This window comes from Solanum dulcamara, chromosome 10, assembly GCF_947179165.1.
Source record: "Solanum dulcamara chromosome 10, daSolDulc1.2, whole genome shotgun sequence".
Classification (NCBI taxonomy): domain Eukaryota; kingdom Viridiplantae; phylum Streptophyta; class Magnoliopsida; order Solanales; family Solanaceae; genus Solanum; species Solanum dulcamara.
Window position 1 is genome coordinate 48,847,249 of NC_077246.1, and position 26,785 is coordinate 48,874,033.

The window sequence follows — 26,785 nt, forward strand, 5'->3', positions numbered from 1 at the left end:
AATATAGGGGTGAACTTTCTACAAGTTAAAATTAGAATACTTCTTCACGTTTTTTTCTGCCTTTTAAATTTGTTTTTCCCTTCACCAATAATTATTTTTTTACTAGAAATTTTAGTGTATCACGTTGATGTTTATTTGGTTCACCAAAAATATCAAATGGTAACACTTTTCACAAGCATAAGTAAAAATTATAAAATCAAATCGAAGATGGTAGATTAAAGCATAAATGATAAGATGTCATTATCATTTTCTTTTTCACTATTAATGGTCATTACGTAGCTTTGTATGTAAGATATATATGTTGGAAAACGCGGACTAATACGAAAATATAAATGGTCAAAATATTCAAAGTGACCACAACACACTCAAAAGAAAAACACTGTTTTGATTTTCCACCTTACTAAAATATCGCTCACACTCTATTTTTCTTCACAGACTATTTTTCTATAGTCTATGGTATACCCACTTTGCTTTCTAATATTGTTTTTTCTCTATTTTTGTGTGTTTAACAAATGAGCATGAATTCCCCATTTATAGGAGAAATTTGTTTCTTTTGATGTCACTGATGACATTAATTAGAAACCAATTCAAACTTTGTTAGATTTCTTAGTAGAAACAAATGGTGAGATTTGGTTGTTGAGATTTTTTAACTATCAATCTACATTTTTTACTCACTAATTTTTCAACCTAACAAAGAAGAAAAATTGTGCATGGAATGGACACCAACAATATATTGATTAGTTTTAATTACTTATAGATTTTCCTTATATCCATTTGCTTAACTTTGACTAAATGAACAAAAGAATTATTATAAAATGGTGATTTTAAATAATATTATACAATTCAATATATTAAGAAACATTCCAAATCCAAAAAGCAAAATAAAATAAACAAAATAAAATTCATACCCAGGACAGTAAAGCTTACTGAAGAAGCAAAACCATAAAAAATGCAAACAACTCATTGTCCATTCACTCTTTTGTTTTGATTTCTTGCATTTGTCCACCTTATGTCTTTGATCAATCAGTTACACAAAGGTTAGTGGGGTTTTCTTTTTTTTTTTTTTTTTTCTCAATTGGGTTTCTTAAAGTTTATATTTTTTTGAAGTCTTGATCCAAATTTACATCCATGGTTGATTTTCCCTACTACATTTCTTATATGGTTTTTTCATTTTTCTCAATTGGGTTCTTAAAGTTTGTATTTTGCTGAAGTTCTTGATCCGAATTTCCATCTCTGGTTGATATGCTTTACTGCATTGTTTATAAGGTTTGTTTCCATTTTCTCAATTGGATTTCTTAAAGTTTGTATCTTGTTGAAGTTCTTGATCCAAATCTGCATCTATGGTTGATTTAATTTATTGCATTGTTTTATGGTTTTTTTCCATTTTTCTCAATTGGGTTTCTCAAAGTTTGTATCTTGCTAAAGTTCTTGATCTTAATTTGCATCTTTGGTTGATTTGCTTTACTGCATTATTTATATGTTGTTTCCCTTAATTATAAAAAGTGTGATTTTCTTTCTATGTATTTTCCTCAATTTGGTTTCAAAAAGGTTGAATTTTTGAAGTTTTGAATCGAAATTTGCATCACATGATCATTTTCTTAACTTATGTCTATGGTATTTTTTTTTGATAAAAATTGAGAACAAAGCCCTTTTATTGAATCACAATAGAACAGATACACATAAAGAACTTAGGCCCAAAACTAGCCTAAGCCCAACTGGAAAATGCCTAACTCTAACCTAAGCAAATAATAAACAAGAGAAGGAAAAAATAATAAATCAAATCTAATAAAGAAAGCCAATAGATACTGTTGGAACTCTTTAGAGAACACTCGACCTTTATCTTCAATCGTAGCTCCGGCGATCAGTTGACGATGACGATGATGAGAAAGGCTACAAGCTCGAGTGAATTCCACCTTAGGCATTTCAGATTGTCATAAATGTCGTGCATTCTATCTTAATAAAGACTTCTTCAGCTTTCAACCCAACATCATATGTTTAAAGATATAGCAACTTCTCAAAGAATCTTGAAATGAGCTAATATGAATGTTTTAACCTATCAGTTCCATTATTTGTGCAGGCAAAGTTTCGAAGAACTAATACCACTTCAACAAACTTGGATCTAGTAAGTTCGAACATCCTTCTAATTAAGCTCACAAACTTTATCTATTCAGATCATTCTCATCAAACATGTTTGGTTGTTGTATCTGATATGCAGCTTCCCTATGAATTCATGGTGTTATGCTTCGTTAGATGTAGGAACCCTAAAAAATTTATTTTGACATTTCCTTATCCAAAGATTTCGTATGTTGTTTTTGTCTAGCAATGAGATGTCTTTAGCTTGTTGAGGCAAATCCCGAAATTAGTGAAATTGGATATGAATTGTACCTACAAAATCAAAAACAAAGTTAGTTAAAAAATCTGCCAACTTGTTCCCTTCTCTGTATGTATGAATCACTCCCACTTTCTTATTCTCCATTGCACTTTTAATAACTTTAATATTAACTTATATATCCCACAAGATCTTTCAAATCCCATCAAGAACCTTCTTTACAATGAATGGATTAGTTTCTATAATAAAAGGAGACAAATTATTGTCTAAGCAAAACACCAATTCCATTTTGAATGCTTTCACTTCTACCTCTAAAGCTGAACATAGCTCAATACTTCTAGTTTCAGAAAAAATCAGATCTCCAAGTTCATTTATCACTCAAAAAAGTCATAGCGTTGAGAGATATACTATCCTTGCTGGACCTATAAGTATTGTATTTAAAAGTTCCTTCACTAAAAAATTCCACCTTATTACTTTACTAGAGAGGATAGGGATGTAAGCTTCTAGAAAAATCACAATCAAAGGCCAAGTCTGTGGAACTTCTGAAAGCCAAGGGTACCTAGAAACAATGAACATATAGATGTTTCTATTTATTTCCATGACCATTGCATGTCTAGTCATACTGCCTCCATGTTTAATAACATTTCTTATTTTTCAAATCTATCAAATAATTAAAGCTTGGACAACTTTAAACAAAGGTTTTAGTTTAATTGTACACTTAGTATCCCACCATTTATCAATAGCTTATTTCAGTTGAATAAAAGGATCATGTATCCCTATTGTTCCTACAAACAAACTTCATACATAGATAGAATTTGAGCATGCAATAACTAAATGATCAAAGGATGCTTGTATGTTATTATTACAACAAAAACATTTAACATAATCAATAATTCTATTTCTAACAAGAACCTCCTCGATAGGAATCCCTTTAAACCAAATTCGCCATAGCAGAAAAGATATTTTGTAAGAAATACCTTTCTCCCAAATGTTCATGATACCCTCCTTATTATTTTTGTTGTCTGATTAGTTTTCAAGCACTCCCAACAGAAAACTTTCCTGTATCACCAATCATACACCATGGTTTATTCACTCTTTTTTGGGCTGCAAATTTCCCATGACATCGTTAACATTATTACAAATTTCTCCCTTGAACATCTCCAAATTCAAGTTTTCATTTCATACCCCATTATGCATAATTTTATTGACCTCCTCTATGTTTCAACTGCCCCGTGATTAATAGGTAGTACATAAATAAGAGAACCAAGTTGAGTCCAATTATCATACCAAATGCTAGCATGACCACATCTAGTCTCCCACTATATTGTTTGATGCATATTATTCCTTGCTAATAACATTATTTTTCAAACTTTAGATCCACCCCTCCATTCAACCACTTGAGGTCTGTGTCTCTTGCAATAATTGTTCCAAATAAATTTGGACCACAAAGTATTTTTGTTCTGAAACTCCACCATAGTTTAGCAAAGAGAGCTTTTGAAATATCAAATAAAGATTTAAATCAAAGCCCTCCTTCTTCCTTTGGTAGGCAGATCTCTTTCCAGGCAATCCAATGTTTTGCCCTCACCTCCATCTTAAAATTCCAGAGAAATTTTGCGAACATTCTTAGTATAACATAAATAACATACTTTGGAGGTACTATAACAGATAACAAGTACATAGTCATGCTTTGTAGCACATGATTGATGAGAATTGCTTTACCCCAAAAAGATAATAGTTTACCCTTACACATTTGAAGCGTATTCTGGATTTTTTTATTAACAGAGAAATGAACTTTTCTCATCTTAGCATAGCCAATAGGACATCCTAGGTATATCAAAGGGAAATTACCTCTTATTAGTCCAGTAGCCTTCTTCTCCACCTTTACACAAATTTGAGGTGCCTTATTAAACATGTAGAAAAAACTCTTATCCTTATTAACCTTCTGTCCTCATTGACATTCATATTTCTTAAAAACCTCCATTATATATATCTATCTACTGTAAAAAAATAATGGTATCATCTACATATGCCAAGTAATTCAAGTTCACTCTATTTGGGTATCCCAAAGCTCTTAAACTCATTATTATGAAATAGATTTAATGCTTTGGATAATACTTTTGCAATAAGAATGAATAAAGCAGGAGATAGAGGATCTCCCTTCTTTGCTCCTCTAGTATAATGAAAGAAATCGTGAGCCTGATCATTAATAAGAATAGAATACTAATTGTTAGCCACAATTCCGTAAATCATATCAACAGCCCCTGCATCAAAACCCATTTGGTTTAACACATGTATTAAGAAGCTCAAATTCACTCTATCATAATCTTTAGCCATTTATAGTTTAATAACAACATTTGTTGGCTTTCCCCTCTTCCTGATGTCTGGAATAATCTCTTGTGCCAGTACAATATTTTGTGAAATACTCCTTTCCATCACAAGCCCTGACTGATTCTAGGAAATCAATCTAGATAATAAGCTTTCCAATATGTCATGTAATATTCTTGAAATCACCTTGTTAATGGAATCACTCAAGTTAATTGGCCTTAGATGTGAAAATGCCTGAATGACAGACTTTTTAGGAATAAATACCAAATTAGTATGAGTAATTGATTTTGATAAGGTAAATCCCTAGAACAAAGCATGCACAATATTAAAAATATCTTTACCCACTATCTCCCAACAGGTTTATGATAAAAGTGACATGTGAATCCATTAGGTCCACAAGCACTATCACCATTAACACTAAGCACCTGCTGTTGATGCAGTATTATCTTTTTCCTTAGTTACAAAAAGTGGGGTTCACTAGTTTCTTATTAAAGACAAAAAAAATACACAAATTAGGTAAAAGTGCAAATAGCCTACTAAAGGAAAAAGTCAATCCTCGTCAGCAAATCATAAATATAATTTTATTTTATTATTATAAGAGTTACGTTAATCTAAATGCTAGTCAGCAAGTCACACTTTTCACACTTCACTATTTTATACTACCCAAAATATCCTTCCCATAAAATAAATAGTTACTCTCATAAATGACCTAAAACCAAGGCTATGACTGTCATTTTCTTTGAATGTCATCTCCAATCAACAGTGGTGCAAATATGAGAAGTTCTTATTTGGTTTTTCTTGTATTACAATAGCTTCTCAAGATAAAATTTTATACAAATTGATTCTCATTTTTAGTGACAATGATTTGAATTATATGATGATGAAAACACCACCGATGATTAGCGGAAACGACCAAGAATGTGGAGAGTATTATGTGTCATGGCCTTGAAATGTCTAAGATTGTACCCGATTCTCATCCTCATGGTGTTGGTATATATTTGTCTCCTTTTTGCTCACCTCAAAATAGGAACGCATTGCTAGCTCTTGAACAGGTTCAGTTTTGGTGTTTTCTTAATTATTTCACATGTTCATCATTTTACTACACACACAATCAATAACAAGCACCAAATATAATTAATGAAATGTGGAATAATTAAAAAAACAACAAAAATGAACTAGTTCAAGAGCTAACAATGCATACCTATTTTTAGGTGAGAGAAAAGGTGACAAGTATATACCAATACCTCGAGGATAAGAAGAGGGTACAATTCTAGGTATTTCAAAGCCATGACGCATAATGCTCTCTATTGGCTAGGTGTATTAATCATACCCAATGTTTTTGGTTCTACAAGGGAAATTTCAAAAAGAGTCGGCAGCCGAAGAGGTTTAAGTTCTAGAAGATGGATCATAGATGAATTTCGAGAAAAATGTAATGGATGTCCTGGTATCAGTTGTTGTGAGAGGCAAGCAAGTGAGGAGTAAAATCAAGAGTAATAAAAGTATTTATTTTTATATTGAATTTCAATAATAATCAAAATTAGTGTAATTTACCTTGCTGATAGACTGGTTAGGTTTTAACGATGGAGGTCGTTAGATATTGTGTTTCACGGAATTATTCTGTTAGCTTTTCTCGATTTTTCCTTTTAATCAACAAACGTCCATCGATTTTGACCTTCATGTTTGACCTTTATTAGTAATGTGTTTGTCTCGATTTTTCCTTAAAACTGTTAACTTTTGATAAATTTAAAGGGTCAAAACTATTATGTCCATACTTAAAGAACTATTTTGAACCTACTTTCATATATAAATGACCTTTTTTGTCATTTTTCTCGAAACAAAAAATTCGTAACAATTTTTGACTTGTAGGTGAACAGTAAAAATGAAACGACCAATTTTCTCAAAGTTCTTTAAAAAACTTGTTCTTAAAGACTTGAAAAATTATAAGAAAATCATGCTAAGTTGTAAAATATATAATACAACAAGAATTTGAATATAAAATTTCAATTTTCTAATAGTCAACTCATATATACTAAGCTATATATAATTTTAATTAATTAAATAAAAAAGGAAAATTCTTGAAAATTTTTGTTAAATTTGATGAAAAATAGCAGAAACTCAAATTAGGAGATAAACATTACTAAGAAAGGTCAAATGTGAGGGTCAAAATTGATTGACGTTTATTTCCACACACTTGACAAGGCAGACTCAAAAAGAGGTACCTTTTGAGTGGACTGTCAAATGTGAATAGAGCTTCCAAAAGCTCAAGATTCTTTTGACCACGACACCTATTTTGACACTGCCAGTTGAAGGTAAGGATTTCATTATTTATTGTGATTCTTTACATTCAAGCTCGGGCGTTGTGTTGATGTAGGATAAGAATGTCATAACTTTTGCCTCGTGGTAGTTGAAGGTTTATTAGAGCAATTACTCGATGTATGATTTGGAGTTGGCAGCGGTAGTATTTTATCTTAATATTTAGCGACATTATTTGTATAGTTTCAAGTGTGAAGTGTTTACTGATCATCGCAGCCTACAACACGTAATCAAAATGCACAGAATGCACCTCTTGATTCAAGTACGGTGCTCAGTTTTGGAGGAAAAATTTGTGTTACATGAGTGGATGAGTTTATTCAGAAAGTGCTGACAGAGTCTCATGGTTCATGGTATTATATCCATCCAGGTGTGACCAAGATGTATGGATATTTGAAGAGGATTTACTGTTGGCTTGGCCTGAAGAAAGAAATAATCGAGTTTGAAATGTTCCTCCAGGTCATTTCCTCCATTTTCTAATCTTTTCAGTATTTAAAGCTTTCCTATAGTGATTCCAACTCATTTATTACTTGCTGGCACTAATAGTTCGATCGCGGTCATTCATTTGGTTTTTATTCTAGTTTTTATATTTTTGAAGCTCTTGGAGTTTGAACGATTGACTTTAGTCAAGACTCAAGGAAAAGTGCCTCAAAATGAAATTAGGACGGTTCTATCAGCTATAAAATGGTCATTAAAGGCTAGTATCATGAATGGCTCGAGTTTTGAGGCTTTCGATATGGGTTTGAGGCATTAGGTGTTTTAGAATTTAAGCTTTATGCTAGGTTTGACTTTAGTCAACATTCTTTGATAAATGCGCTCAGATCAAAATTCTATCAATGTGGTTAGCTCTAAAATGTTGACTTTATTCCAGAACAACCTTTTATCTGGGTCTCGAGGCTTTCGATCTCATTTTGAGCCCCTTTGTTGATTTTGTCTTAAAATGGCTCTTAGGTATGGAACCCACTTTTCTTCGACATGACCTTGGATGGAAATTTTGACAGTGCCATTGAGTCTGAAATATCATTTACAAGTGGTTTGCACTTTTGTTTTGCACACCGAATGATTTTCAAGAGCTTGTTCGAAGGTTTGGGACACTTGACCTTTTTTCTGGTTTCTGGTGTCATGGCTTTCGCGGCCTAAAGTAGGCTTTTATAGCAGTCGCTTTAGCGACCAAAAGTTGGTTTTTCCAAAGGGTATCAGTGATGTTATATCCCGCACTTTTGTACATTGAAACATGTTTTTTTCTTCTAAAAGATTTTCATGTGATCCATGTTATCTATGAAGTTCTATATGAGTAGCGATGGTTGGAAATAGGTTTAGAGGGATTTGAAAGGAGTTGGAGGCCAAATAATGAGTCGTGGTAATCAACCTACTTGTATAATCTACCGACTTGGATATCTTACATAATTAAGCTACTTGAGTACATGTCAAACTTGAGTAGCAAGGATTACATAGGTTCTTAAAGTGAGACGAGATTATAAAACCACGGAAGAGGAATAAAGAGGAGATGCACCTACTTGGACCAAGTAGGTGATGCACCTACTTGGGTGGACCCCACCCAGCCACGTGGCAGCCAGGGGGTGGGTGCATGAAGTGAGGTGGCATCCTAGGGGATGGACACATGTCACCTTCTAAGAGAAGGTATATATATAAAAAATTTGATGACTAGTCTTTCATTTCTTCATCAACTTATACTTAAAACTTGAGAGAAAATCTTAGAGAGCAAGAGAGAGTAGCTACGGATTTGCAAGGAACAAGGTAAGCCCTTGACTTTTGGTCCATAAATTAATTATCTAAGGTACTCTTCGATCACGTGAAGGTGTTTAACAACATAAATTACTTGTTGGGGCAGCAAGAAAGTGCAACGAGTAGTCCACTAATTTTCAGCCACGTTAAGGAGCTCTCGAGGTCGATTTTCAGCAAGGTAAGGTTCTTCCTTTTGAATTATAGTTAATGATGTTTTAATGGAAATATTACTTGTGTTAAATGAAGTTGGAAGTAAGAAAATTGCATAATTATGATTGACGTTGTAAACAAACGGAATTGAAGTCGTTCTAGTTGGATTAAAGTTGAGTAGTGTCGTTACTATCATGGTGTTGTATTTGAAGGTAGTTTGTATGTGTTAAAGGGATGTAAAATTGGTTTAAAATGGGTATGGGTGCTGATGGTTGCATCCACATCATTTCCCTTTCCATGTGGTTGTAGTTTTATGAAATAAAGATCGAAAATCATATTTTGACATCGTGGTTTTGAGTGGACTATTTGGAACTCGTTTTGAATAACGTTGGAGTAGTTTTATTGTATATGAATGGTGCCTGTTGTTGTTGGTATGGCTGTGTTAATCAAAAGATAATTGAAAGTTCGGATAGGGCGAGTTATAGGGGAGATGCTGCCCGATTTCCATTAACTTCTTAACTAACTAATAGATTAGTTGAGAAAGGCGAATGAGGAAATGATTCCTATGGATGATTGGTTGTGGATTTAGAAGCTGGAAATTCAAAGGTTATTAATATTAGTATTACATTCGTGTTACATAGGTTTAGAGAGCGACGAAGCAAGCGTGGTTATGATTAATCCATAAGAGGTATGTAAAGCTATCCTTCTTTTCTCTTGGCATGTCTTAGTCATAAGTGGTTTGTATATGAAATGTGGGGATAATTCCATTCATAAACCTCTGAGTATGATTCATGCCTCTTACCCATTTCTTGATGTTAGAACTCCTACAATAATTAAGTTATTGCCTCTCAAGTCTTTTATATGATAGAAAGTAGTAAGTATGTAAAGCTTATTCCTTCTTTTCTTTTGGGCATGTCTCAGAGATAAGTGATATAGGATACGAGCTTTGGGGTAGTTCCATTCCTAAGTTTTGAATATGATTCATGTCTCTTATTCACTCTTTGATGATAAAACTCTTAAAGTAGTTGAGTTACTACCCTCGAGCCTTCTATATGTTGAATAGTAATTGGAAGTATAAGCTCCTATTTATAAGGACTCTATGATGACAAAGGTCTCTGATTTCATAAGCCGTTTGGCGTTATACTGATAAATGTTTATGATACCTGAGACTCCATTTGATATGGCCCCTAATGACATTTAGAGGGCACTGGGATGATCACTATTCTGATCCTCACAAGGTGGTTTATTCCACTTCTTCTATTGAGTCTCAGATGATGATTTAAATTGCATATGGTTACACACTACTCTACTAATGTATACTGTAACATATCTTTCACCGAGTACCGAGCACGGTATGTATTTATGCACAGTTTCATGGCATTGTCCACCGAGTCCCTCACTAAAGGGCCGGGTATGCTATATGATGACATGATGATGCAATGATATGGTTAATTCACGAGTCCCGCACTAGAGGGACGGGTACGGTATATGTAAATATGGATCGGGCCATACATTCCTCGGCATTATTATATGATATATGGATCGGGTCGTACGTTCCTTGGCATTATTATATATATGAATTGAGCCATACGTTTTTCGGCACTAACAAATATGATACGGGTATATGACAAATTCACCGAGTCCATAATGGGCCGGATATGATATATGATATGATCATGCATGATTTGATTTCATAAGGCACATGTACAGTGATTTTTTGAGTATCATACTTGTCTCCTGAATCTCTACGTTAGATATGATCTCATTTATGATATATTATGCTTTATATACTCAGTACATATGTCGTACTGACCTCTTTTCTTCGGGGGGGCTGCGTTTTATGCCCACAGGTACAGATACTCATTTCGGAGATCCGCCAGCTTACGACTCTTCACTCAGCTATTTTGGAGTGCTCCATTGTGCCGAAGCCCAGATTTTTGGTACTCAACTTTAATGTATATATTTGTTTATACAGGGATACGGTGGGGGCCCTATTCCACCATATGATATCGTTTATACTCTTAGAGGTCTGTAGACATATGTGTGTGGGTTGTATGTAAGTTTTGTTCAGCTGTGTCTATACGATGTTTTGTGAATATTAATATGCAATGGAAGCCTTGTCATCTTGCGTGTCCTTTCATGATATGATTAGTGGTAACTCCTCAGGAGATAAATGAAAGGGTTATATGTATATGAAAATGTTATGACCCATTGGGGTTCTTATATATGTTATCACATTGTTCATAGTTCAATTTGAATACAGCTAATAGGTATGTATACGGGGATCCAACTCGGACCTCAGTCATAGTCTATGGGGTTGGGTCGTGAAAGAAGTAGTATCAGAGGAGTTCATCCTTGGAGTGTCTACAGACCATGTCTAGTAGAGTCTTATTTATCGATGTGTTGTGCACCACATCTATAAATATGAGGCTACAAGACATTTAGGTTATTGTCCTTGTTTCTTGCCTTACATCGTGCGATAGAGTTATGCTATTAGGATGATCTTTCACTAACATACCATTACAGTGATGCCTTCGAGGAAAGTAACAACTGCCTAGAAAGGCAAGTCAGTAGCGGGAGAAACTAGTCAGACCCTGGGAGTTACTAGGGCTCGTGCCCAGTTTATACCGGGGATTGTGCTCCAGTCGGCGAGCTCTACTATGCCACCACCTCCAGAGGATCTTAGAGAAACAACAGCTATAGATCCTGAGACTTTAGTACCGAATCCTCGAGCCCCACAGCCAGGGCCAGAGGATTTTTTTTTTGCGGGAACAGACCCTACACAAGGCTCCCACCTCTCGTGCACAGCCAGGGTTAAGCAGCACCCCAAGCCTTATTATACATAAAGTGAAAGATACAAGGAGGGGGACATAAAACCTTACCTCAAACCTAAGTTGGTTCGCAAGTCGACTAACCTACTAAGGTCGGCTAACTTATCTCCGATACAAAAAGGTGCTATCTACTAACTAGAAAAAGATAAACCAATGAGAGGACTCCTCTCGGTACACTATGACTAAGAAAAAAACGTAAATGAGGGAGACTCTCCCCTTCCATGAGAATACAATAAAGTAGCCTATACTAGTCTTATTCAAATAAGCTACATATCAACATAGCTAGTATGAAGAAAAGCAAGTATACGAACCTTCTATTTTGCATGGATCAAGAAAATTATTTTCATCTTTGTTCTTATTAATCTTGTCATACCAAGATTGTCCAAGAAGTGGAGGAATTAAGTCCCTGCAGCTTTGCAAATACTCAGTCTAGGAGTTGTGAATGCTCCTCTTGTTGAAGAGTGAAAGCTGAAGATGTTAATGTCCAAAGGATGGCCAAAATGCAGCTTTAGTTCTGTCCCAATGTAGCTAAGCATTTCAGGAGTTGTTGTTGGATGTTGTTGTTGTAAGTTGCAGCTTGCATCCAAGGGAGCCCAACTGCAACATCTTTGGAGTAGCTGCAGGAGTGGAGTTTGTTGCAGCTCAGTACTTTGTTGGTTGGAGTTGGTGTTGCAGCTTTGCAAATGCAGATGTATCCTTTCCAATCCACCTTAGCTCCAGCAACCTGCATCTTTTATAGCTTTTTGAAACTGTTGGTTGAGTTTTTGCAAGACTTGATTTTACAATTCTGGAGATTGTTACAGGTTTTTAGTTGTTGAAGAGCTTGTTGTTGTGTGTAAACATGCTGGAAGTCCATAACCAATTGTTGTAGCTCCTTAATGTACCTGTACTAATAGATAAATAAAAATACAAACAAGAACTTGTAGGTGTTCCTTGTGTATTGGAGGTTGCTTGGATTGTTGTTGAAAGGAGTTGTTGTTGGATGCTGCTGCCAGGGCCAGAGGATAGGGCTATGAGAGATGCGGTTCAGTTGCTGACTGGATTAATGGCAGGGCAGGCTCAAAGGCATGGGCTAGGAGGGGATGATGCAAATAGACATGAGAGTTTGAGGGTTCGTGACTTCCTGACTTGTAACCCCCTGAGTTTTATAGGTCAAGACCTGCAGAGGACCCATAGGAGTTTATTTGATAGATGCGGCGTATATTGAGAATAATTAGGGCCTCGGAGACTGAGTCTATTGAATTGGCTTCATATCGGCTACGTGATGTAGCTGTTAATTGGTATGAGTCTTGGGAATTATCGAAGGGCGAGGGTGCTCCTCTAGCAGCATAGAATGAAATTGTAGAAGCCTTGGCCATTTTCTACCTATGAAAATGAGATGAGCCAGAGTTGATAGATTTTTACAGTTGAGGTAGAATAGCAGGAGCGTTAGACATTATAGCCTTGAGTCTGACTCATTGGCGAGGCATGCACCCACTATTGTAGCTGATATGGCTGATAGAGTGCAACGTTATGTGATGGGGTTGGATCATTATTTGGTTGATAGTTATATGGTCATGGCTTCTTAGCCAGGTATGGATATTGCTCGGGTATAGGCATACGCTTAAGGGGTAGAGGATCGGCACAAAGGGCGTCGGCCCGATAGATATTATGATAATGGCCAGCATAAGAGAGCTAGGTCGGTTGGTTATTTGGGGGGAGTTTCAAAGTGGGCAGCCTCATCGGTATAGTAGGCATCCTTCCCATCCAACTCAGAGTGTACCCCCACAATTCATAGGTAGGAGATTCGATAGCACAGGGTATTCAGGAGCCGGTCAGAGCTCCAAGATTTCAAGTTCACAAATGAATCGGGGTTCACGACAGTCAAGATCACCTTTGCCTTAGTGCCCCTGTTGTGGTGGGACTCATTTTGGGGAATGTTGTGTGTTACAAGTGCTTGTTTTACTTGCGGCCGTCAATGCCATATCATGCTAGAGTGTCCACTTAGGGGGAATCCAAATGGTGCGGCTCAGCCTATTGGGTCAATTGCAGGTTCATCTTCTTTGGTGGCTATGCACCCTATGGGGCAGGGTATTCATATATCAGCAGGCCATGGTAGAGGCCGTGGTGGAACTTCCAGTGTTAGCGGTCCTTCAAATCACATCTATGCCTTAGCTAGCCGATGGGATCAACAGGCGTCACCAAATGTGGTTACAGGTATATTATCAATCTTCTCTCGAGATATATATGCATTGATAGATCTAGGCTCCACTTTATCATATGTATCTCCCTTTGTTGATGGTAGAGTGGGAATAAAACCCGAATCAATAGACCCGTTTGAGATAGCTACATCGGTAGGAGACTCTATTAGAGTAAAGCAAGGATACAAAAATTGCTCAGTGAGTATATGTGGTTGTTATACCTTGGCTGATTTGCTGGAATTAGATATGACGGTGTTCGACGTTATTATAGGTATGGACTGGTTATCTTCTTGTTATGCTAACATTGATTGTAGAAACAAAGTAGTTCGGTTGCAGCTCCCAAATGAGCCAATTATCGAATGGTTGGGGAATACGACATTGTCGAGGGGCAAATTTATCTCATACCTCAAGGCAAGGAAGATGGTTAGAAAAGGGTATATTTATTATCTAGTTCGTGTACATTACTTGGAAATAGAGGTACTGACTTTTCAGTCAGTGCCAGTAGTTAATGAATATCCAGATGTATTCGCAGATGAACTCCCAGGTCTTCCTCCTGAATGGGAGATAGAGTTCACTGTAGATGTGTTACTAGATACTCAGCCCATATCTATCCCTCCTTAAAATATGGCATCTGCGGAACTGAAGGAATTAAAGGAATAGCTAAAAGACTTGTTAGAAAATTGCTTCATTAGGCCCAGTACATCACCTTGGGGAGTACCGGTATTATTTGTGAGAAAGAAAGATGGGTCGCTGCGAATGTGTATTGATTATAGGCAGCTGAATAAAGTAACAATAAAGAATAGATATCCCCTCCCTAGGATTGATGAACTGTTTGACCAGTTGCAGAGTACTAAGTGTTTTTCGAAGATAGTCCTGCGGTCAAGCTATCATCAGGTACGGGTAAAAGAAGCTGATATCCCAAAGACTGCGTTCAGAACCCGATACGGGCATTATGAGTTTAAAGTAATGTCTTTTGGGCTGACTAATTCTCTACTGATGTTTATGGATCTAATAAACCAAGTGTTCAAACCATTTCTAGACTTGTTCGTGATTGTATTTATTGATGATATTCTGGTCTATTTACGATCGGAAGAGGAACACATGGATCATTTGCGAATGGTACTTGGGAAGCTCCAACACCAGAAGTTGTATTCTAAGTTCCCTAAATGTGAATTCTGGTTGACTTCAATAGCATTCTTGGGGCATGTTATTGGAATGGATGACATTCGAGTACATACACAGAAGATTGAGATCGTATGGGCTTGGCTAAGACCTACAACACCTATGAAGGTACGTAGTTTTCTAGGGCTAGCAGGGTATTACAGAAGGTTTGTAAAGAACTTTGCTTTGATTTCCCCATCTTTGACAAGGCTAACTCAAGAGGGGGCTAAGTTCCAGTGGACTGATGCTTGTGAACAAAGCTTTCAGTTGCTGAAAGATAAGTTGACTACGACCCCAGTTTTAACTCTTCTTGAAGGACCAGATTTCTATGTTATTTATTGTAATGTTTCCAGTGTTGGTCTAGGTTGTGTACTGATGCAACATGGTAGAGTCATAGCATATGCCTCCCTACAGCTCAGGAAGCACGAAAGGAATTATCCAACTCATGATCTGGAGTTAGAAGCAGTAATTTATGCTTTCAAAATATGGAGGCACTATCTATATGGCGTACATGTTGATATCTATATGGATCACAAAAGCCTCCAATACATCTTTAAGCAGAAAGAGCAGAATTTACGGCAGAAAAGGTGGCTAGAGTTGCTGAAGGATTATGATGTTGACATCCTATACCACCCAGGGAAAGCAAATGTAGTAGCAGATGCACTCATCCGTAAATCAATGGGTAGCTTGGCAGATGTATAACCAGGATGAATAGAGATAGTCCACAAGATTTGCCAGTTAGCTAGCCTTGGAGTCAGTTTAGTTGATTTGGATAATGGTAGAGTTTCTATTCGAGGAATTGCTAAATCCTCTATCATAGAAGAAGTAAAGAAATGCCAGTATAAGGACCCTATTCTGGTATAGTATAGGGACTCATCTCTTCAAAAGGAAAAGACCCCATTCGAGATCACGTCTGGCGAAGTGCTAAGATATAGAGGCAGAATCTGTGTACCTAAGATTGTTGGGCTACGACAGCAGGTGATGGGAGAGGCACACTATGCCCGTTATTCTGTTCATCCAGGGTCAACCAAGATGTATTATGACCTCAGATGTTTATATTGTGGGATGGCATGAAGAAGGACATAGCAGAGTTCGTAGCCTAGTGCCCGAATTATCAACAGGTTAAGAGTGAGCATCAAAAGCTTGGCAGACAGTTACAAGAAAAGGAAATCCCGACTTGGAAATAAGAAGTGATTAATATGGATTTTATTACAGGCTTACCTCTCACTCTATGGAAGTATGATTCCATATGGGTTTATGTAAATAGGCTGACAAAATCAGCCTATTTCCTTCCAGTTAGGACTACATATTCAGCTGAGGACTATGCAAAATTGTACGTCAAGGAAATAGTAAGATTTCACAAGGTTCCCAAGTCTATTATATCAGACAGAGGAGCTCAATTTACAGCTAACTTCTGGAGATCATTATAGAAAGGATTGGGAACACAGGTGAATCTTAGTACAATATTTCACCCTCAGACTGACGGACAGGCCGAGCATACTAATCAAATGCTAGAAGATATGTTGCGGGCCTGTATAATTAACTTCAGAGGCAGCTGGGATGATCATTTGCCACTTATTGAGTTTGCCTATAATAATAGATATCATTCTAGCATCCAAATGGCGCCTATGAGGCTTTATATAGAAGAAAGTGTAGGTCACCTATTGGTTGGTTTGATATTGGTGAAACAAAACTAATAGGCCTAGACCTGGTTCAGTAAATTATGGATAAAGTCAAGCTAATTCAAGAAAGGTTATTGGCAGCCCAGAGTCTACAGAAATCATATACACATAATCGACGACGACCTTTAGAGTTTCAGGTTGACGATTGGGTGTTTTTGATGGTGTCACCCATGAAGGAGGTAATGATGTTCGGCAAGAAAAGGAAGCTTAGCCCAAGATACATTGGTCCTTATCAAATCATCTGTAGAATAGGCAAAGTGTCCTATGAGGTGGACTTACCATTGGATCTGAAAGCAGTACACACAGTCTTTCATGTATCAATGCTTCGCAAGTGTATTGGTAATCCTTCTAGAGTATTCCCCATGGATGATGTCCAGGTGATAGAGGAACTCTCGTATGAGGAACACCCTATAGCCATACTTGATTGCCAAGTCAGAAGGTTGCGCACCAAGGATGTGGCCTCCGTCAAAGTATTATGGTGAAATAAGAATAGAGAAGAGATAACCTGGGAAGCCGAGGAAGAGATGAAGAATAAATATCCATACTTGTTCCCAATGTCTACAGGTAATCTAACCTCCTAAATCATTTGTATTGGGTAATAAGAGACTTATATATGGAAACTATTACAGAGATTTCCCAAAACCCTTTTAAGACTTATGAGACTAGTTAACATTCGAGGACGAATATTCTAAAGGGGGGAAGGATGTTATACCCCACACTTTTGTATATTAGAACATGTTTTTTTTCTTCTAAAAGATTGCCATATGATCCATGTTATCTATGAAGTTCTATGTGAGTAGCGATGGTTGGAAATAGGTCTAGAGGGGTTTGAAAGGAGTTTCCTATCAACAATAGTCAAATCGAACTATGAACAATATGATACCATATATAAGAACCCCAATGGGTCATAACGTTTTCATATACATATAGGGTTTTCATTTGTCTCTTGAAGAGTCACCACTAATGAAGAACACGCAAGCCAACAAGGCTGCTATTATATATTAACATTTACAATACATCGTATAGACACAACTGAACAAAACTTACATAAAACCCACACACATATGTCTACAGACCTCTAAAAGTATCAATGGTATCATATGGAGGGATAGGGGCCCACCGTACCCCTGTACAAACAAATATATACATCAAAGCTGAGTACCAAAAATCTGGGCTCCGGCATAATGGAGCACTCCAAAATAGTTGAGTGGAGAGTCCTATGCTGGCGGATCTCCGAAATGAGTATATGTACCTGCATGCATGAAATGCAGCCCCCCGAAGAAAGGGGGTCAGTAGGACATATGTACCGAGTATATAAAGCATAACATATCATAAATGAGATCATATCTAACATAGAGATTCAGGAGACAAGTATGATACTCAAGAAATCACTGTACATGTGCCTTATGAAATCAAATCATGAATGATCATATTATATATCATATATCATATCCGACCCATTATGGACTCGGTGAATTTGTCATATACCCGTATCATATCTGTTAGTGACAAAGAACGTACGGCCCAATTCATATATACATATAATAATTTTAAGAAATGTACGACTCAATCCATATATCATATAATAATATCGAGGAACGTACGGCTCGATCCATATTTACATATACCGTATCCGTCCCTCTAGTGCGGGACTCGATGAATTAACTATATCATTGCATTATCATGTCATCATATAGCATACCCGGCCCTTTAGTGAGGGACTCGGTGGACAATACCATAAAACTGTGCACAAATACATACTCATCCTGGGACTCGGTGAAAGATGTGTTACAGTATACACGAGTAGAGTAGTGCGTAGCCATATGCAATTTAAATCATCATCTGAGATTCAATAGAAGAAGTGAAATAAATCATCGTGTGAGGATCAGAATAGTGATCATCCCCAGTGCCCTCTAAATGTCATTAGGGGTCATATCAAATAGAGTCTCAGGTATCATAAACATTTATCAGTATAACGCCAAACGGCTTATGAAATCAGAGACCTTTGTCATCATAGAGTCCTTATAAATAGGAGCTTATACTTCCAATTACTATTCAACATATAGAAGGCTCGAGGGTAGTAACTCAACTACTTTAAGAGTTTTATCATCAAAGAGTGAATAAGAGACATGAATCATATTCAAAACTTAGGAATGGAACTACCCCGGAGCTCGTATCATATATCACTTATCTCTGAGACATGCCCAAAAGAAAAGAAGGAATAGGCTTTACATATTTACTACTTTCTATCTTATAGAAGACTTGAGAGGCAATAACATAATTATTGTAGGAGTTCTAACATCAATAAATGGGTAAGAGTCATGAATCATACTCGAAGCTTTATGAATGGAATTATCCCCACATTTCATATACAAACCACTTATGGCTAAGACATGACAAGAGAAAAGAAGGATAGCTTTACATACCTCTTATAGATTAATTATAACCACGCTTTCTTCATCGCCCTCTGAACCTATTTAACACAAAAATAGTACTAATATTAATAACCTTTGACTTTCCAGCTTCTAAATCCACAACCAATCATCCATAAGAATCATTTCCTCATTCGCCTTTCTTGACTAGTCTATTAGTGAGTTAAGAAGTTTAATAATAGCTATCATTCTAGCATCCAAATGGCGCCGTACGAGGGTTTGTATGAAAGGAAGTGTAGGTCACATATTGGTTGGTTTGATATTGGTGAAACAGATCTAATAGGCCCAGACCTGGTTCAGCAAACTGTGGATAAAGTCAAGCTGATTCAGGAAAGGTTATTGGCACCCCAGAGTCTACAAAAATTATATACAGATAATCGACGTTGACCTTTAGACTTTCAGGTTGATGATTGGGTATTCTTAAAGGTGTCACCCATAAAGGGGGTAATAAGGTTTGGCCAGAAAGGGAAGCTTAGCCCAAGATACATTGGTCCTTATCAAATCATCTGTAGAATAGGCAAAGTTGCCTATAAGTTGGACTTACCACCGAATCTGGAAGCAGTACAACCAGTCTTTCATTTGTCGATGCTTCACAAGTGTATTTGTAATCCTTCTAGAGTATTCCCTGTGGATGATGTCCAGGTGATAGAGGAACTCTCGTATCAGGAACACCCTATATCCATACTTAATCGCCAAGTCAGAAGGTTATGTACCAAGGATGTGGCCTCCGTCAAAGTATTGTGGAGAAATAAGAATAGAGAAGAGATGACCTGGGAAGCCGAGAAAGATATGAAGAATAAATATCCACACTTGTTCCCCATGTCTATAGGTAATCTAACCTCCTAAATCGTTTGTATTGGTTAATAAGAGACTTATATATGCCAACTATTACCGAGATTTCCCAAAATCCTTTTAAGACCTTATGAGACTAGTTAACATTCGAGGACGAATGTTCTAAAAGGGGGAAGGATGTTATACCCCACACTTTTGTACATTGGAACATGTTTTTTCTTCTAAAAGATTGCCATGTAATCCATGTTATCTATGAAGTTCTATGTGAGTAGCGATGGTTGGAAATATGTCTAGAGGGATTTGGAAGGAGTTGGAGGCCAAATAATGAATCGTGGTAATCAACTGTCACGACCCAACCCCGTAGGTCGCGACTGGGGTCCGACCTGGACCCCCCGTACACATATCTATCAGCTGTGGTCACATTGAACTGTAAATAAAACAATATACACGAGTAGAGTAGTGAGTAACTATATGCAATTTAAATCATTATTAGAGACTTGACCGAATAAGAAGATTTAAAATTTTGTCGGAGGACTCGAGTAGTAGTGTAGTCATCTCGAGTGACTTCTAAATGCCATTATGGGCAATATCAATTATAATCTCGGGGCTCCTAGACATGTACTAAAGTGAAGCCAAATCGCTTATGGAACTAGAAACATTTGTTAACATATAGTCTATAAGACTTGGAGCCTGTACATTTGTTACCTCTTTAACATATAAAAGTTTCCAGGGAAATAGTTCAACTACTATCAGAGTTCGATATTCAAACGTAATTAAGAGATGTTTAAGAATGGAGTTACCTCGGAGTTCAGATCAGATTCAACTTACAACTAAGACAAGGACATGCCCCAAAAGAAGAAAGAGAATAAGCTCTATCTAGTCTGTACTTTCCTTCAGGTGATCTTCATATACATATTTCGTACCCGACCCTTCACGGGGATCGGTGAAACACTATGGCATTGTAACCTCATTTTCGTATCAAATACATCTCAATGAAAATGAGAAATAGCTTCCCATACATTACATTCTGACACATAGAAGCCCTACTAGGCAATACTTAATCTTCACAGGAACTCTAATACTGAACAGTGGATAGGGGTTATGAGGCGTACTCAGAATTCTGGGAATAAAATTATCCCCGCACTTCATATACAATTCACTTAAGGCTAAACATTGCGAAAAGGAAAGAAAGATAGTTGTACGAACTTATACCAAAACATGCCAAGAGAAAGCTTTACATACCTTGTCTGAGTTATTCCTCATCCTGTTCGCCTCGTCGTCCTTTGAACCTATTCAACATGAAAGTAATATGAATATCAACCCCTCTTAACTTTCCAGCACCTTACGTTACATCTTAGTATTAATGGAATCTATTTCCTTAGTCGTTTTCCCGACTAGTTCTGTTATTTGCTAAGGCGTCGACGAATATTGGGCAGCACCTCCCCTATAATATGCCCTATCCAAATTTACAATTAGGTCCCTAAGACCTACAGCCAACCAACAACAACAACCTGCAGCAATTCATACCAACCATAAACAACATAAATTCCAAACGACTTATTCAAAATTACGATATCAAAATAGGATTTCTAGTTTCCATTTTTGTCAAACCTTTAACTGTACGAAGCGGGGGGTCGTGTGTCTGAAACCAGCAGATCCCCCACCTCATTTAGAAAAATTTTAGACCCTGCAACCACAAGACACACCCCTGCAGCAGCACCTCACAAGAACAACACTCTATTTCGGCAACAATTCAACTATAGCGACTTCAATTTAGTTTATTCCGAACGTCGAATTTTTTACGACTTTTCCACAACTTCCAGCAGCCCAAAAGGTGTGTAATACACCCTATAATAACACCACAAATTCCAAATTTAAAGGAGAAGTCTTACCTTACCCGAAATTGGCCAAAACTAGCCAAATCGCAACTCGGAACTTTTTCAAACGCGCTGAACTTGAGCGGGCTGTTTGTGCGACTTCCTCGCTGCCCCAAATTAAAATTTTATGTTATTAAACATCATTATACAGCTGAGGGACACTTCAAATAATTAATTCACGGAACGAAACCCGGAATCTCACCCCAAAAGGGCCCAACCCGTAGCCTTCTCCCTTTGATCCTCTAGGTTTTCTTCTTTGAGCTTCTTTTAGTTTTTCAAGTGTAGAACTGAAAATATGGTTCTGTAAGCATCGTAATATACATATATACACCTCCACGTATTTTAGGAACGTCACATATAATTAATTCACGGAGAAAAAATTAGAAAACTCACCTTTAAGCTTCCAAGCTATGGCTGCCTTTCTCTTTCACGTTTTCTCCCTATGTTGCTACTGCTTTTGGATAAATGAATCCATGAAGAGTCATATACACATATGTATATGAGGTGACACGTGTCATCCCCTAAGGGTGACATATGTCAGGCCCTTATTGGGCCACCTCAAACATGCGGCCAATGGGGTGCTGCCACGTGGCAGTGGGGTCCACCTCCCCCAAGCAGGTGGGTCACCTACTTGACCCCAAGCAGGTGGGTCACCTGCCTGCTTGAGGTGCTGCCATGTGTCACCCTCCTAGGCTGCCACATGTCCAATTTTTTTTTCCTCCCTCATGGGTTCGTAATCTCGTTCGTAATATCGTCTCACTTTAAGAGCCTATGAGACCCTTGTTACGTAAGCTTGGTATGTAATCAAGTAACTCATGTATGTAAGACTTCCAAATTAGTATCTTACGTAGATAAGTCAAGTCCTACGATGCGTTACTTGGCCTCCGACTCCTTTCGACCTCTCTTGACCCTATTTCCAACCTTCCCTACCATGAGGTATCACATTCTCCCTTCTTAGAGTTGTTCAATAGGGTCGTAACTTAAGTAGCTCACATACTAGCTTCTAAGTAACTTGAGGAACCTTCCGAGTTCAAATATGTGGGGTGTAACATCCTTCCCTCCTTTAGAACATTCGTTCCCGAATGTTAAATGCAACTTCCTTTAAGACTTTATAAAAATTATAGAGGGGTTATTTTCCTTTATGCTAGCACATACATTTCCATCTATATTATTAACATACGAGTGCTCAAGAGTTGGAGTTACCTGTAGACATCGGTTACAGGTGCGAATACTTGTGTTTCATGTTCTCTTTAATTTCCCCGGTCATCCTCTTTTTGGTTTTGGTTTTTCCACCATATCTTAACGGAAGGCACATCCTCAGTTCGTAACGTTCCAATTTGCCAATCAAAGATGGCAATAAGTTTCTCCTCGTAGGATAACTCTTCTATCTCATGGACTTTATTTATGAGACATACTATGGGTGGATCACTAGTACCTTTGCGAAACTTCTATATCTGATAGACTGGGCGTATGGTTTCCAAATTAGGTGGTGAGCTCAACTTATCAGCCGTGTTGCCCACCTTACACGCAACCTAATACAGTCTAATATATTTTTGGGTTAAGTCCCCTTTTCTGGGTGACTCTGTTATGAACATCCAATCATCCGTTTAAACTTTGAATGTCGATGTCGATTATCTGTATATCATTTTCTGCCGACTTTGGGCTTTTAGTCAATAACTTGCTTAATCATGTCGGGGCCTTCTTAGCTTAGTCTTTCTAACATCTACCCATCCAATAGGGGACTTACACGTCTTACTCTACCAGTCTTGTATGGAGCCATTGGGATACCAGAGTGGTAGCCATTATGGTAGGTAATCTTAATAAGTGGTGGACGATCATCTCAGATGCTCCTAAGCCAACCATATAATAGTATGCTTAGTCTACTCAATAGCTCGAGGAAGAATATGGTATGAAGACCTGTCTGCGCTCCCAACCTTTTCTTGGACTGATCTCTAGACGTTAACCATAATCAAAGTCCCTCTATCTGAGATATTAACTAGGGAAACCTCACAGAACTTTACCCTTTTTCATATTTTATAATTCCACCTAATTTCAGCTGCATAGGTGCTTTTGATTGGAGCAAATGGGATGATTCATCGACCTATTCGCAATAACCCACATAGCACCCTACTCTTACAGAGTATAAGATAGGTTCATAATAACGTTGATAACTTAGGGCTCCTTAACCTCGTATAGTTCTTCTCGACTCTCTCCCAGACTTCAACTGGCACTTTATCTTTTGGGTTCCTCTTCTCTTTTTCCCAATCCTTAGGGGTTGGTTATTGAATAATGCAGAAGTCCTCTCATATAGTAGATCTCATAGTCGTTCTGTGCTTTTCCTATCATGATCTAACTCTGAAGGAATTTTGGCATAGAAGCTCGCAATCCTGTAGTAATCAGCTAGTTCTGCCAGTTTTACTTAGACCCTTTCACAATTTCCCTTACCCCCACTTGTAATCCTCTAGACACATTGTCTCGTGTCATTCTTTACCTTTGCAAGATTATGAGAGGGTACAAGAGGTACCCTAGTGTTACCTTGCGAGTGTTCCTATTTTACCCTGTGTTTTTCTCCTTTATCCTACCCTCGATATCGGGGTAGATCATTGGTCCATTCGGGATCATGTCTTACTTCACCCGTAGTATTAATTCCATCTCGATAGTTTGACTTAACCTATCTTTGCATCTCTCGATAGTTAATTATAACTTGGGCTCCCTTGCCTAGGACAATAGCTACGGAGACTCCGTAAGGTCCTACCACTTTTTTACCTTACAACTTTATACCTTCTCAGCGGAGTAGGTAACCTGTGATCGAAGGAGAAAGGACTAATATCGTTAATTCACAGGTAACATTCCCTCTAGAGCCATCTGTCAATGGAGTGTGAAGTGAGTCTTGTAGCCCAGGTCATACTGCGGAATTTTCGACCTTGGGTATTACTTCCTGTCATCCGTAAGTTACATCAACTGATATCCTTACCTTTTGGGTTTTGCTTTTTCTTGGCCTCAGAGTTGGTTGCCCAGTGGTGTCGAAAATTCCCTCGCCCACTGGCCCATATAGCCCTTCGGTGGTTTGCCTCTTATTAACAGGTACTATGTTGACGAACTGTGGCATTCGAATGTGTCGTCAGTTAGCAATTAGCTAATCCTTCTTGTTTTGCTTAAGTCCTTATTAGAATTACCTTAACGTATCTTATAATACTCCAGGTACATAATCTCATATCGTTTCTCCGTCGCTAGTTCAGATTCTTCCATCTCGTGTGATCATACCAGCACTAACACATTAAGTTCCATCAGAATTTTGAAGTTAAGCGTGCTGGGGTGAGAGTAATACTGGGATGGGTGACCTCCCTAGGAAGTCTTCGTGTCGCATTTCGTTGTAATCCTTTCCACGATGTGCGGGCACTCGATTTAGCCCAAGATTTACCTCAGCGTTATCTCGCGAGTCTTTATGTTTCGCCCTGTCCTTTCATCTGTTATCTTGCATCCAGTACCGACGTAGACCTTTAACTCCACTATCCTCTATTCACTTTATGTTCTCCTTATTTTCTACCATAGGAGGCTTTCTATTCCTTTTTCTTTGGTGATTTATCTATCGCAACATCATTTGCGACTAACTCTATAACCAACATTTTGGCTTTTGGTCTAGCATGCTGTCATTATCCTTCGTAATGTCTCTTAAGTTGGTTGATATCCTTTCATGGTTACACTCTTTTGTTTTTATCCGCAGTTGCCTTCTAGTGTTATGTCAGTCAAGGTCTCGTCAAAAACTTCTTAACGCTGCCTTATATAGCATTCTGGATTCCATCTAATTATTGGTAGCTTCCGGTCCTTTCTAACTTGGTTCGGTAAGTTATCTTGTTGATGTTTAGACGTCCATCTTAAATATATTCCCATATCGATTGCCTTCATCTTACTTTTGTCATTTTCTCATTAACTTCCCCCCTTTAGAGGGTACTCATAATTTCCTTTGTTTGTACTTGTAGTCGTTCCAATTCCAATTAGGCAGTGCTAATATTCCGACGATAAGGTTTTCTTGGAGTAGTAGCTTTATCCCAACCTATATCCTGTGCTTTTTGGGGCGAATAGAAGTTGCGCCATTTATTCCTTAAGTTTGCCATCCTCGTCCCTTAAGGGTTCCACTATTTTTGGGGCGACGTTGTGTACACGCGTCATTTTTTTTGTATCGTAAGCCCCATGCTCTTACTACGTTTTCAATGTAGGCCTTTAACTTAGTCAAAGCGTACTATGTGCGTCTGACTAGTGGTTCCACTTTATCCCTGCATACTCGTATCACACTGTTCAATTCATACTTACATATCCCCCTTTTAATTCGTATTCGCATTCAGTTCCTGACATCTCTTTGTGGTGCTTCTGTTAGAAACTCTTTCCCCAATTAGTCGGTGGAGAACTATAAACGGTGGTCATAAATCATTTCCCAATCATTGTTGAAAGAACCCAGAATCTCTGAAACATCACAGTACTCATTTTAATACTTGACCCTCCTGGTCTCATTCCGAGTTTATCTTCGAGTTACGAACAACTCATCTAATTTACAATAGGAGTTGAGGGCTTGGTATTTTTTTTTCAAAAAGAGTAAAACTCGTTCGCGGGACATCTTATCATTCACCCTGAGCCCTCTGTTTAGATTCCTACAGTACAAATACGACTGGAAATACCATGGTCTGAACTTTCTACTTAAATATGCTTTTGTTCCTCCGAAATAAAATTCTTCAAGTGAAAAGGATGCCCCTTATCGGCGACCTGAAGGATACCTCTTACAACTTTAGTTGAACACAGTAGGGGTACTTGGTATCAACTTCTCAAACATCTCAAAAATATATCTTTCATTTCCTTTTCCCCGTTCTGGGAAAATTTCGGCAGAGTTTCCTCTACACTTCTTACTATCCCAAAACCTGCACGCAGAAAATACCAATAATGCCTCATAGGGCCAACACATATATATATTCATGTCA

The 26,785-nt window shown here is 37.6% G+C and overlaps 1 protein-coding gene, 1 long non-coding RNA gene and 1 pseudogene across 3 annotated transcripts; all 3 read left to right on the plus strand.

Annotated features, from left to right (window-relative positions):
• Positions 1-1,748: 1,748 nt before the first annotated feature.
• LOC129871476 (uncharacterized) lies at positions 1,749-6,168 on the plus strand. Of its 2 annotated transcripts, none has more exons than XR_008762261.1 (2): positions 1,749-2,122; positions 5,866-6,168. It is a non-coding gene; the product is annotated as an uncharacterized LOC129871476 (long non-coding RNA). The 2 variants fall into 2 exon arrangements; XR_008762262.1 differs by having other exon boundaries at positions 6,007-6,168.
• A 4,542-nt stretch (positions 6,169-10,710) lies between these two features.
• LOC129871475 (uncharacterized) lies at positions 10,711-18,363 on the plus strand. Its single transcript, XM_055946393.1, has 2 exons — positions 10,711-10,800; positions 13,723-18,363. Exon 2 carries the CDS (start codon positions 13,743-13,745, stop codon positions 14,490-14,492), a length of 750 nt encoding a protein of 249 aa, XP_055802368.1. The 5' UTR covers positions 10,711-10,800; positions 13,723-13,742; the 3' UTR covers positions 14,493-18,363.
• Positions 18,364-25,065: 6,702 nt separating this feature from the next.
• LOC129871801 (5S ribosomal RNA) lies at positions 25,066-25,185 on the plus strand (annotated as a pseudogene).
• Positions 25,186-26,785: the final 1,600 nt, after the last annotated feature.